Genomic DNA, 14,859 nt, shown 5'->3' with positions numbered 1-14,859 from the left:
GATAGGAGGATACAGAGGCTGGGGGTGTTTACAGGTTTAATGTCAGTAGGGAGATAGGAGGATACAGAGGCTGGGGGTGTTTACAGGTTTAATGTCAGTAGGGAGATAGGAGGATACAGAGGCTGGGGGTGTTTACAGGTTTAATGTCAGTAGGGAGATAGGAGGATACAGAGGCTGGGGGTGTTTACAGGTTTAATGTCAGTAGGGAGATAGGAGGATACAGAGGCTGGGGGTGTTTACAGGTTTAATGTCAGTAGGGAGATAGGAGGATACAGAGGCTGGGGGTGTTTACAGGTTTAATGTCAGTAGGGAGATAGGAGGATACAGAGGCTGGGGGTGTTTACAGGTACATGTCAGTAATGTCACATCAAACCAAACCCAGGGTACATCCTCTGTCTGTGGATTATCCATTCACCTCAAAGCCTCAAAGACATCTTGTCAATTTAATCACTAAGAAGGATTAACAAACCCTTCAGCTATTCAAAAAGAGAAACATTTTCTCTGTTATTGTCTTTTGAAGGTTGATCTTTCTGTCAGAGAGCAGCAAGTGGGAACACGCTTTGTTTGTGCTCAAGTCTTCGGCTTTCACATGTGTAGATTAGCAGGCAACACAACATGTAACTCAGCACAGCCAGGGACACCCTTCTAACCCTTCACATGACAAAATTACACTCAGTGGGGGAAGCTTTGGCGTATCATGTTTCCCTCTTTAGAACTAATCCTGGTTGACAGCTTCTAAATGAATCCATCTGTCATGCATGTAAACCTTAAATGTTGTGATGACGTCCAGTATGGGACCTTACCACAACGTTGAGAGTTGGATGGGTCATCTGATATGAAAGAGTGGGGAGTTGGAGGGAACTGTGTGTGTGTGTGTGTGTGTGTGTGTGTGTGTGTGTGTGTGCGTGTGTGTGTGTGTGTGAAAGGGGGATCCCACATGACATGCCGTAGCTTTGACATGCCGTAGCTTTGAGGCTTCTGTCCATTTTGACATCAAAAGCCACCAAACCTGAGTGTGATTACAGTGTATTTATGGATAAACATCGCGGCATGCACTCCAACTTTATGCAGCTGGGGAAAATATGTGTGTGTTTAAAGGGTGTCAAAGGTCAAGATGAGAAGGGGCCTCCTGAGTGGCGCAGCGGTCTAAGACAATGCATCGCAGTGCTAGAGGCGTCACCGTAGACCTGGGCTCGATTCCAGGCTGTGTCACAGCTGACAGGGAACGTTTGGAGGGTTTGCACGGCCGGAAAGTCCCTGTTCCATCACGCTCTAGTGACTCCTTGTGGTGGGACGGGCGCATGCACGCTGACCTCGGTTGCCGGTTGTAGGGTGCTTCCTCCGAAAACATTTGTCCGGCTGGCTTCCAGGTTAGCAAGAAGTGCAAGAAGTGCAGCTTGGAAGGGTTGTGTTTCGGAGGACACATGGCTCTTGGCCTTCACCTCTCCCCTCTTCATTATTATTCTACAATGTAGAAAATAGTAAAAAATTAAGAAAAACCCTTCAATGAGTAGGTGTGTCCAAACTTTTGAATGGTAAAGTATACAATCACAATAAGCATGAATATAAACTGATGAATGTTTCTTTGAAATTACATAAATGTGATTAGGTACAACACATAAAACAACATTCTATTTCTACTCCTTCATTAGGAAGTTACTCCTCTAGCCACAACAACTGCATAAAGGGTAATGCTTCTGTAAATCTAAGCAATGGCAAATATCCCGCTCAAATTCCCAATCTTCAGACTTCACTACTCTGACCATTCCTCATCTAACCCTGGCACGCTACGCCACCCCAGCCCTAACGCCAGAGGAAAACTAGCTTGTGGAAGTCTTAAAACAAAATGTAAAAAAGAAACAAGAAAAAAGTAGTTAGACCTAAAGTAACTTTGTCCCCTTGAAGCTCGTATTGGTGCCAAACAGACTAGACTGTAGATATACTGAGGCTAGTCAGTCACAATATATCAGCTGGAGAGGAATCCAATATGCTGTGCTGTATAGTGTTGGTTTCTCTCATAAAAGCCCTCCTTGCCCGGATGTGTTTTAATAGTTGTTATTTATATTTGGGATGGACAGGTTTATTCCATACGCCCACAGAAATCATTACATTTTCCCAATGGGGAGGGCCTAAGCACTCTCCACGCTCCACACACACACTCCTCTCCACGTTCCTCTGCGGAAAATGACTCGGCAGTGTTATTATTTCCTGTCTTTATCGTTCATCTCCAATCCTGTGTAGCTGTAACCTTTTGAAGAGTCTGTAAAACACAGTGATGACGAGGCAAGGAGAGGCCATACTTGCTGTACCAGAGTTACTCTCTGTATGTAACACTGTGCGTTGAGAGTCAGGAAGTAAGTTCAGGGAGTGAGTGTTTTAATAAAATAAACAGAACATAATAGAAAACAAGACACACTAACTACACAGACATGAAACTGAAACAGAAACAACGATGCCTGGGGAAGGAACCATTACACTGTAACTTAATGATAAAACACAGAGAGGACGAGGCAAGGAGAGACCATACTTACTGTACCAGAGTTACTCAGGATCATAGAGAGAGTATGTGTGTGTGTGTGTGTGTGTCCAATTGAGGGTGCATTAATATTCAGACCTGCGTGTTGCTCTAGTGAACACACACACACACACACATACACACTCATTATTGTTACAAAGAAGCTCATGTCAGTGCACACACACACTTACAGCGCTCCAACATCTGTTCCCGTTTCACTGCCTTTGTCAGCTCCTGCCAGGTTTCCTTGGTAACACCCGGATATGAGTCCCTTTGTGAGAGTTCTGAAGAGTCACACTAACTTGGTTTCCATCCAATTGGCAACAGATTTTCATGCAAATATTCAAACATTTGCATAAAGAAAATGTGTACATTTTCCCTCCAGTGGTGTTTCCACCAAACTGACTTCAGTGTGTGATGACATAATGCACACAAAATGTACTCTTTCCCTTAAGTGTTCATGTCCCGAATAAAATACTAAAGTTCAATGTGTTTCCATGGCATTTTCAACTCTACTGATAGTTTTGTCACAAAAACTGCTGAGTTAAATAGAAAATGTGCCTACTGTAGTCTTGGCACATGAGCTCAAACCAACAGCTCGCAGACACAGTGCTGCTAGGCTGTGCTGGTACAGTAGGCGCTAGTCTACATGATTAGATTATTATGGATAAAGGCAGTCAAGCATCGATCATCATGTCACCAGAATAAGACCCTCTATATTTATTGGAAAGGAGCATCAAGATCATCGCCGTGCACTTTCACCACCCTGTGAAGTTCATCATAACTTATTTCATCTGTAGCCTAATAAACTGCATGCTTTCCCGAGTCGTAGTGGAAGGACCACACACCATATCATTGTTTACTTCGATATGATGGTTATTATATCAGTATTTATTATTATTACAAATTATCTGTTGGCATTTATAAAATTGTACCGAAATGTCTTGTTTCCATCACAGCTGTTGCGATATTTTTTTAATACTGTATGACTTATCGCATGAAAACTGTTGATGGAAACGTGTTGACAGAAACACAGGAAGATTTTTATTTTCTTGCTACTACCTTTTTATGCTCCAGCTCCAACATACTGATACAGTACAAAACTCCTTTCACACCAAAGCACTGATAGTGCAGAGACGAATCTCAGTTTGAGTGGCAGAGCTGGCTATGGGGAAATAAGAACAATGGAAACAGTAGAAACACTAGAGGAGCTACCTGGAGAACAGAGAGACAGAGAGAGAGACAGAGAGAGAGACAGAGAGACAGAGAGAGTGAGACAGAGAGAGAGAGAGAGAGAGAGAGAGAGAGAGAGAGAGAGAGACAGAGACAGAGAGAGAGAGAGACAGAGAGAGACAGAGAGACAGAGAGAGACAGAGAGAGAGAGAGACAGAGAGACAGAGCGAGAGAGAGAGAGAGAGAGAGAGAGAGAAAGAGAGAGAGCGAGCGAGAGAGAGAGAGAGAGAAAGAGAGAGACAGAGAGAGACAGAGAGAGAGACAGAGAGAGACAGAGAGAGACAGAGAGAGACAGAGAGAGAGAGAGAGAGAGAGAGAGAAAGAAAGAGAGAGACAGAGAGAGAGATAATATTGTTGTTGTAGTTGCTGTTAATGGTAATCCCATTTCCACTACAATGCAAGTAATTTAAATTGCCATGACAATAACGTCTATTGAATTGAAATTGAGAGAGAGATAGAAAGGCAGAAAGTTGTTGTGTATTGAACTTTTTGTTAAAGTAGAAAGGCAGGCATGTCATAACCTAAGAGTGAGCCAGTTAGTGAAACAATGACTTTCATGCACCTGCTGGCTTGTCCCATCCCCTCTGGCACCTGCTGGCTTGTCCCATCCCCTCTGGCACCTGCTGGCTTGTCCCATCCCCTCTGGCACCTGCTGGCTTGACCCATCCGCTCTGGCACCTGCTGGCTTGTCCCATCCCCTCTGGCACCTGCTGGCTTGTCCCATCCCCTCTGGCACCTGCTGGCTTGTCCCATCCCCTCTGGCACCTGCTGGCTTGTCCTATCCCCTCTGGCACCTGTGTCGATTCATCAAGGTGTCTGTACATGTCTGTGTAGAGGATGACTGGGCAATCTGAACACCATCTATCCTCATAACAGATTCATATATCAGGCACATTCAAACCACTGACTGGTAGTACAGAACTCTCTCAGTCAAGTCAACATGAGGTAGCGTTATACTGTATTGAAAGGGTTGACAGTTTGGTGGGTTTACCCATAGAATTAGAATGAATTATCCATGTATTTCTTTTGTTTTACCCTCAAATGTTACATTCAGATTGAGAACATATTTAGTGTCCCATTGGTAGGCAATGTGGTTTCAGCTGTATAAATACAATAAAAACATCAACCATATACAAATTCCACGTGTCATATTCATATTCCAAGTGATCTAATACAGAGAAACCATGTAAACAAGATAAAATGTGAATAACCATATGTCAGTGTTATGATCATGTTTTAATGCATAACAGTTACAGTCATAAGATATACAGCTGTTCTCATAAGACAAATCCATGTATATTACAACATAACAACATAACCCAACAAAGAGTATGTAAAACAACTATATAAATCTACAATTAATAAATAAAGGCACTGAAATATACACATAAAAGTAATTTGCTGTCCAACATAACCATTGTGGTGTTTTATGCAGATGAAGCTACCTATTACACTACCTGGATGCTTATTCTCTATATTATGTACTACTATTCACCAGAGCCCCATAGGCCATGGTCAAACACTATACTGTATAGGAAATAGGGTATCATTTGGGATTCCCCCTACATGGTCCTTTAGGTCTACTGTCTTATTTGTGTTGTGTTTTTAATGGTAGCTGTGGGACAGCTAAAGACTGACTTTCAGGACGTCAAAGGCCATTAATAAACAAAACAACACGTTGGTAGTAAAGTAGCACATGAATATTCAAGTACAATGTTAGAGCTCTGAGTAGAAAGCAAGGTTACCGTTTAGGTGCTTAGAAGAGTCATTCCATCAGTCATCTTTCAACCATAGGCTACTACCCAAACATGATAGCATTGCTATGCATCATATTTTGAAAAAATATGTGATGCATCACAATATGATGCATATAAACTGACACCAGGCTGACTAACCAACTCCTACTACAATGTGATGCATATAAATTGATACCAGGCTGACTACCCAACTACTTCTACAATGTGATGCATATAAATTGATACCAGGCTGACTACCCAACTCCTACTACAATGTGATGCATATAAATTGATACCAGGCTGACTACCCAACTCCTACTACAATGTGATGCATATAAATTGATACCAGGCTGACTACCCAACTCCTACTACAATGTGATGCATATAAATTGATACCAGGCTGACTACCCAACTCCTACTACAATGTGATGCATATAAATTGATACCAGGCTGACTACCCAACTCCTACTACAATGTGATGCATATAAATTGATACCAGGCTGACTACCCAACTCCTACTACAATGTGATGCATATAAATTCATACCAGGCTGACTACCCAACTCCTACTACAATGTGATGCATATAAATTGATACCAGGCTGACTACCCAACTCCTACTACAATGTGATGCATATAAATTGATACCAGGCTGACTACCCAACTCCTACTACAATGTGATGCATATAAATTCATACCAGGCTGACTACCCAACTCCTACTACAATGTGATGCATAAAACCAGTGGCGGTCGGTGTCGTTTAAGATAAGGGAGGACGCACATTTTTTCTATGGGCATGGCCTTATTTCTATTACAGCATACTGGATGACTGTCATTCATATTCCACTCACCCAGCTCAATGTAACATTGAAAGCTTTAGGCTACTACACATTATACTGAAATGTTCCCTATACCATCATGAGGTTGCCACAACCTAGCCTATGAAGTTTACAACATACACTATACTGTATATACTGAAGTATGTGGACACTCCTTCAAATTAGTGGATTCGGCTATTTCAGCCACACCCGCTGCTGACAAATGTATAAAATTGAGCACACAGCCATGCAATCCCCATAGACAAACATTGGCAGTAGGATGGCATTAATGGAGAGCTCAGTGACGTTCAATGTAGCACCATCCTAGCACCGTCATAGGATGCCACCTTCCCAACAAATCAGTTCCAACAAATTTCTGCCATGCTTGAGCTGCCCCAGTCAACTGTAAGTCCTGTTATTGTGAAGTGGAAACATCAACGGCTCAGCCACGAAGTCGTAGGCCACACATGCTCACAGAATGGGACCACAGAGTGCTGAAGTGCATAAAAATCATCTGTCCTCGGTTGCAAAACTCACTACCGAGTTACAAACTGCCTCTGGAAGCAACGTCAGCACAATAACTGTTTGTTGGGAGCTTTATGAAATGGGTTTCCATGGCTGAGCATCAGCACACAAGCCTAAGATCATCATGCGCAATGCCAAGCATCGGCTGGAGTGGTGTAAAGCTCGCCGCCATTGAACTCTGGAGCAGTGGAAATGCGTTCTCTGCAGTGATGACTCAGGCTTCACCATCTGGCAGTTATACAGACGAATCTGGGTTTGGCGGATGCCAGGAGAACGCTACCTGCCCCAATGCATAGTGCCAACTGTAAAGTTGGGTGGAGGAGGAATAATGGGCTGGGGCTGTTTTTCGTGGTTCTGGCTAGGCCCCTTAGTTTCAGTGAAGGGAAATCTTAACGCTACAGCATGCAATGACATTCTAGACGATTCTGTGCTTCCAATTTTGTGGCAACAGTTTGGGGAAGGCCCTTTCCTGTTTCAGCATGACAATACCCCGTGCACAAAGCAAGGTCCATATAGAAATGGTTTGTCGAGATTGGTGTGGAAGAACTTGACTGGCCTGTACAGAGCCCTGACCTCAACCCCATCAAACACCTTTGGGATGAATTGGAACAACAACTGCGAGCCAGGTTTAATCATTCAACATCAGTGCCTGACCTCACTAATGCTCGTGGCTGAATGGAAAAAAGTTTCTGCAGCATTGTTCCAACATCTAGTGGAAAGCCTTCCCAGAAGAGTGGAGGCTGTTATAGCAGCAAAGGGGGGACCAACTCCATATTAATGCCCATGATTTTGGAATGAGATGTTCAATAAGCAGGTGTCCACATACTTTTGGTCATGTAGCGTAGGTGTACAGGTCGAGAGAAAGATTTGAGTAATCAAGGTGACAGAAAGTGACACATTTAATACCGCACACTTTTGCCTGCATCTAGCTGATCTAGGGTGTAATCATTAGTCCAACAGTTGCAAACAAATTCAGGTATTTTTATCCATGTTTCATTCCGTCTGCTTACATAATCGGAGGAATGAATACACGCATCCCTGATTACACATAAACACAGTTCACTTTCATAGCAGCCACATACAAACAGCATGATTACTTTACTTGTTGTATTCCTTCTCACATCTACGCACTCTCCTCCTCTCACCTTTTCCCTTCACTTGTGGACTGCAGTGCACAACACACCAGCTGTCTGTGACCAGGCAAAAAAAAAATCCAAGCCAAACCTTCATATTATAACCACTAACTGCTACACACAGCTTACATCATTGTCACCATAGTAGCTAATGTAATAGCTAGTCAATATGGCTACGAGAACTAACGCGTTACTAAACTCGGGAGAATCACGCAGTACAGTGTACAGCAAGCAGTTTAGCAGTTACACCAGTGGGCCCCAGTGGCAATAAATTAATAAAACCAAAAGTTTACGTTGACTTGGAAGAATTCCAGTTTTGGATAGTCATAGCCAGCTAACTAACATAGCATCCCTCCCTGTTTGAGCTGGGTGTCTGAGTAGGCTAAACTAGCTAGCTGCATTCGCTAGCTAAGTAAGTGAAAGTGAAAGTGAAAAAATTACAACGAGAAATATAGCTCTCTCTCTTGCTTCTCCTTCATTTTTGAAGAAATTAATTTGTTAAAAACTGGTCAGCTATTGTCTTTCTCGTTGAGTCAACTACTCACCACAATTTATGCACTGCTGTGCTAGCTAGCTGTAGCTTATGCTTTCAGTGCTAGATTCATTCTCTGATCCTTTGATTGGGTAGACAACATGTCAGTTCATGCTGCAAGAGCTTTGATAGATTGGAGGACATTCTCCGGAAGTTGTCATTATTACTGTGTAAGTCTATAAGTTTTGTATTGGTGTAATTCCTCTCCCCTGTAACTATTCCCCAGGTTGTAGCTGTAAATGAGAACGTGTTCTCAGTCAAACTACCTGGTAAAATAAGTGTAAAATAATCAAATACAAAAATAATAAAACAATGTACCCAGAGGAGGATGGAAACGAGCTGTCCTATGGCTACTCCATGGTGTTACCCTACTGAGTGCTGTTGAGGCTACTGTAGACCTATATAGAAAAACAGTGTGTTTTAATCAACTATTTGGTGACGTGAATAGATTTACTATATTTTTTTATATAAAGGATTACGTTTTCAATGTTTCACTATTTTTATTGTTATTAAATTCACTGAGGAGGATGGTCCTCCCCTTCCTCCTCTATGGAACCTCCACTGATATAAACTGATACCAGGCTGACTATCCAGCTACTATTACTACACATGCATTAGTAAGGTAACTTTACATAAGACAAAATCTTAAAGTAACTGAACACACACTGGAATAAATCATGTGCTATGAAATATGTGCCTTGGAAGGAATAAACATTAAACATTTTAAAACGATGTAAAAAAAAATGTATCATGCAGAAGAGATGTGGCCATATTTGGTATGCTTCACATGTACAGTGCACTGTCCCTGATTGGATACTTAAAACCATTTTTAAAAGCAAAGGTCATTGAAAGTATAGAAATGTTCTGTCCTATGGTTTTTGACCACTATATGCGTTTGGCCCTAATAAAATATGTACTTTATATAGGCAGAGTAGTGCAGTGTCCTATATTGTATTGATATATTGCTACAGTCACAACATCATTCCTAAAACCACAATACCTTTACACTCTTTCAAAACAATAAAAAGTCCTTCGGGTAAAAACAAATGATGCTGTCCGGGCGTAGCCAGAGCCAGACAGTCTGAGAAACCAAGGGACCAAATCCCTTCTGATCATGGTGCTTCACCTCATCCTTCATGACTAATGTGTTTGCAGAATCCCGCTCACCTTCTAAATAGAGCTTGTCTGATGAATGGGCGAGCAGCTGTTTATTTCCTGGCCAGACAATCAGCCACAGAGCAACTGGACAGATTCAGCCTGATTCTACAGTGATGCCAGCCCCTCTCTGCTCTCTCTCTTTCCCCCTGCGGTAACAAAGAGAAGACTCTCCTCAGTATTTCATTCTGGGAGAGCCTAATAAATAGTCCTGGAGAGATTGGGCTTAGAGGACAAGGGAGAAAACGAGAGGTAGACTGAAGCAGGGATACAGAGAGGCAGGGATACAGAGAGATACAGGGGTGAGGAGAGAGGGGGAAGGCAGGCAGCAGGGTTGGTCAGGGTAACTGTCATTGGAGGGCCTCAGGCACACAGGCCCGATGGCAGCCCTGGAGTTGAACTCTCAACAGAGACACACACACACACACACACACACACACACAGTGGATGAAGTTACACACACACACACACTGCACATATGGACACATAAACATGTAGCACTATAAAAGTGTCTCTCATTGACAACACTTGGCGACACATATGGAGGGTACCTGACACAGACGTGGCGGGCAGAGAGACAAAGCATGAGAGATTTCTGTATGTGCCAGTCCTGTTACTTCTTTAAACCTTGTTGATATACAATAGGCCTAGATATTTACTGTCCAATCTTGGATTCGGAGCCTTCATATATTCATGTTAAATCTGTGATTCTAATTATGTCCAAGGGGGAAAAAACGGTGTTTGTTGTTTGTAGTAACTCCTTTGTTGTTGTAATATCCCAAACGGACGTAGCAGTTTCACCATTAAGGATTCCAGCTTTAAGTCCTGGTTTTGACTCAGGGGGTTCAGCCTCAGAGGTACACAATGTTCTCCTCTCCCACGTCCTCCCCATCCCCACGCTCCGTCTCCAGGGGAACCAATAAGGACAGGTCCAGTTGGGGATCTCCATGTGGGGGTACACCCTGACATTGTCCAGCCGCTGTTGCCATCAATGACCACGTCTCCCTCACTTTGCGGTGTGTGTTTATATCTGTATGGGTATAAATGCATGACGTTTATATGCATCAATATTAAAACATAGATGTTCATAATCACAGTAAACTAAACCAACAACCAGGATAAACTCTCTCTCACAGACATGAACAATCACCATTTTAAATGAAACACCAAGAACCAGAGAAGAAAAGGGAAGGGTGAAGAGATGAAGGACAAAGAGAAGCCGAACAGGGGAGAGAAACTAAAATAATAGAACCGCAGTATGATATAATAACCCCAGGTAGATAAATAACTACAGACACAGTATGATATAATAACCCCAGGTAGATAAATAACCATCAGATACAGTATGCTATAATAACCCCAGGTAGATAAATAACTACAGACACAGTATGATATAATAACCCCAGGTAAATAAATAACTACAGACATAGTATGATATAATAACCCCAGGTAGATAAATAACTACAGACACAGTATGATATAATAACCCCAGGTAGATAAATAACTACAGACACAGTATGATATAAGAACCCCAGGTGGATAAATAATTACAGACACAGTATGATATAATAACCCCAGGTAGATAAATAACTACAGACATAGTATGATATAATAACCCCAGGTAGATAAATAACTACAGACACAGTATGATATAATAACCCCAGGTAAATGAATAACTACAGACATAGTATGATATAATAACCCCAGGTAGATAAATAACTACAGACACAGTATGATATAATAACCCCAGGTAAATAAATAACTACAGACATAGTATGATATAATAACCCCAGGTAGATAAATAACTACAGACACAGTATGATATAATAACCCCAGGTAGATAAATAACTACAGACACAGTATGATATAAGAACCCCAGGTAGATAAATAACTACAGACACAGTATGATAAATAATTCCTGGTAGATAACCATTATACACAGTATGATATAAAAACCCCAGGTAGATAAATAACTATCAGGATGGACCTGGCTGACTGCCCACTATAATGAGTTCATCCATCTGCTCTTTAACTAAAAAAAACTTGCCAAAATAAAAGTCCCTTTTTCAGGACCCTGTCTTTCAACGATAATTCGCAAAAATCCAAGAAACTTCACAGATCTTCATTGTAAAGGGTTTAAACACTGTTTCATGCTTGTTCAATGAACAATAAACATTTAATGAACATGCACCTGTGGAACAGTCGTTAAGACACTAACAGCTTACAGACAGTAGGCAATTGGGTCACAGCTATGAAAACTTAGGACACTAAAGAGGCATTTCTACTGACTCTGAAAAACACCTAAAGAAAGATGCCCAGGGTCCCTGCTCATTTGCGTGAACATGCCTTATGCATGCTGCAAGGAGAAATGAGGACTGCAGATGTGGTCAGGGCAATAAATTGTCTGTACTGTGAGACGCCTAAGACAGCGCTACAGGGAGACAGGACGGACAGCTGATCGTCCTCACATTGGCAGACCACGTGTAACAACACCTGCACAGGATCAGTACATCAGAACATCATACCTGCGGGACAGGTACAGGATGGCAACAACAACTGCCCGAGTTACACCAGGAACGCACTATGCCTCCATCAGTGCTCAGACTGTCCGCAGTAGGCTGAGAGAGGCTGGACTGAGGGCTTGCAGGCCTGTTGTAAGGCAGGTCCTCACCAGACATCACCGGCAACAACGTCACCTTTGGGCACAAACTCACCATCGCTGGAGCAGACAGGACTGGCAAAAAGTGCTCTTCCCTGACGAGTCGCGGTTTTGTCTCACCAGGAGTGATGGTTGGATTCACATTTATCTTCGAAGGAATGAGCGTTACATCGAGGCCTGTACTCTGGAGCGGGATCGATTTGGAGGTGGAGGGTCCGTCATGGTCTGGGGCGGTGTGTAACAGCATCATCAATGTTGCTGTAAGGGTGTATAGATGGTGTGGCTGTGAGGGTCTGTGGTAATAGATGATGTGGCTGTAAGGTTCTGTAATGGTCTGTTGTAATACACAATGTTGCTGTAAGGGTCTGTGGTAATAGATGGTGTGGCTGTAAGGGTCTGTGGTAATAGATGGTGTGGCTGTAAGAGTCTGTGGTAATAGATGTTGTGGCTGTAAGGGTCTGTAAGGGTCTGTGCTAATAGATGATGTGGATGTAAGGGTCTGTAAGAGTCTGTGGTAATAGATGATGTGGCTGTAAGGGTCTGTGCTAATAGATGTTGTGGCTGTAAGGGTCTGTAAGGGTCTGTGGTAATAGATGATGTGGCTGTAAGGGTCTGTAAGAGTCTGTGGTAATAGATAATGTGGCTGTAAGGTTCTGTGGTAATAGATGGTGTGGCTGTAAGAGTCTGTGGTAATAGATAATGTGGCTGTAAGGTTCTGTGGTAATAGATGGTGTGGCTGTAAGAGTCTGTGGTAATAGACAATGTTGCTGTAAGGGTCTGTGGTAATAGATGGTGTGGCTGTAAGAGTCTGTGGTAATAGACAATGTTGCTGTAAGGGTCTGTGGTAATAGATGGTGTGGCTGTAAGAGTCTGTGGTAATAGACAATGTTGCTGTAAGGGTCTGTGGTAATATATGTTGTGGCTTTAAGGGTCTGTGGTAATAGATAATGTGGCTGTAAGGTTCTGTAAGGGTCTGTGGTAATATACCATGTTGCTGTAAGGGTCTGTGGTAATAGATGTTGTGGCTGTAAGGTTCTGTAAGAGTCTGTGGTAATAGACAATGTTGCTGTAAGGGTCTGTGGTAATAGACAATGTTGCTGTAAGGGTCTGTAAGGGTCTGTGGTAATATATGTTGTGGCTGTAAGGTTCTGTAAGGGTCTGTGGTAATAGACACTGTTGCTGTAAGGGTCTGTGGTAATAGATGTTGTGGCTGTAAGGGTCTATAAGGGTCAGTGGTAATAGATGTTGTGGCTGTAAGGGTCTGTAGTAATAGATCATGTGTCTGTAAGGGTCTGTAAGGGTCTGTGGTAATAGATCATGTGTCTGTAAGGGTCTGTAAGGGTCTGTGGTAATAGATGTTGTGGCTGTAAGGGTCTGTAAGAGTCTGTGGTAATAGACACTGTTGCTGTAAGGGTCTGTGGTAATAGACAATGTTGCTGTAAGGGTCTGTGGTAATAGATGTTGTGGCTGTAAGGGTCTGTTGTAATAGACAATGTTGCTGTAAGGGTCTATAAGGGTCAGTGGTAATAGATGTTGTGGCTGTAAGGGTCTGTAAGGGTCTGTGGTAATAGATGTTGTGGCTGTAAGGGTCTGAAAGAGTCTGTGGTAATAGACACTGTTGCTGTAAGGGTCTGTGGTAATAGACAATGTTGCTGTAAGGGTCAGTGGTAATAGATGTTGTGGCTGTAAGGGTCTGTAAGGGTCTGTGGTAATAGATGTTGTGGCTGTAAGGGTCTGTAAGAGTCTGTGGTAATAGACAATGTTGCTGTAAGGGTCTGTGGTAATAGATGGTGTGGCTGTAAGAGTCTGTGGTAATAGACAATGTTGCTGTAAGGGTCTGTTGTAATAGACAATGTTGCTGTAAGGGTCTGTTGTAATAGACAATGTTGCTGTACGGGTCTGTGGTAATAGATACTGTGGATGTAAGGTTCTGTAAGCGTCTGTGGTAATAGATGATGTGGCTGTAAGGGTCTGTGGTAATAGATACTGTGGATGTAAGGTTCTGAAAGGGTCTGTGGTAATAGATACTGTGGATGTAAGGTTCTGTAAGGGTCTGTGGTAATAGATGATGTGGCTGTAAGCGTCTGTGGTAATAGATGATGTGGCTGTAAGCGTCTGTGGTAATAGATGTTGTGGATGTAAGGGTCTGTAAGCGTCTGTGGTAATAGATGATGTGGCTGTAAGGGTCTGTGGTAATAGATAATGTGTCTGTAAGGGTCTGTAAGGGTCTGTGGTAATAGATGGTGTGGCTGTAAGGGTCTGTAAGGGTCTGTGGTAATAGATGGTGTGGCTGTAAGGGTCTGTGGTAATAGACAATGTGGTTTTCAGGGTCTGTGAGGGTCTGTAAGGGTCTGTAAGGGTCTGTGGTAATAGATGATGTGGCTGTAAGGGTCTGTGGTAATAGATAATGTGTCTGTAAGGGTCTGTAAGGGTCTGTGGTAATAGATGGTGTGGCTGTAAGGGTCTGTAAGGGTCTGTGGTAATAGATGGTGTGGCTGTAAGGGTCTGTTGTAATAGATCATGTGTCTGTAAGGGTCTGTAAGGATCTGTGGTAA

The 14,859-nt window shown here is 42.6% G+C and overlaps 1 protein-coding gene across 6 annotated transcripts in view; it reads right to left on the bottom strand.

The window, feature by feature from the left end:
• Window positions 1-4,965: 4,965 nt before the first annotated feature.
• Window positions 4,966-14,859, bottom strand: part of LOC110522814 (Rho guanine nucleotide exchange factor 28a) — a 111,268-nt gene continuing 101,374 nt past the window's right edge. For all 6 annotated transcript variants that reach the window (XM_090234068.1, XM_036976985.2, XM_036976986.2 and 3 more), the window contains one exon: window positions 4,966-10,675. In XM_090234068.1, the coding sequence (XP_090090194.1) occupies window positions 10,497-10,675 (179 nt within the window). In that variant the 3' untranslated portion in view covers window positions 4,966-10,496. The remainder of the gene's footprint in view (window positions 10,676-14,859) is intronic.

The sequence above is a fragment of the Oncorhynchus mykiss genome, chromosome 5, assembly GCF_057628025.1.
Source record: "Oncorhynchus mykiss isolate SJ-2025 chromosome 5, ASM5762802v1, whole genome shotgun sequence".
In the NCBI taxonomy this organism is placed as follows: domain Eukaryota; kingdom Metazoa; phylum Chordata; class Actinopteri; order Salmoniformes; family Salmonidae; genus Oncorhynchus; species Oncorhynchus mykiss.
This window is presented reverse-complemented; position numbering and strand designations above follow the sequence as displayed.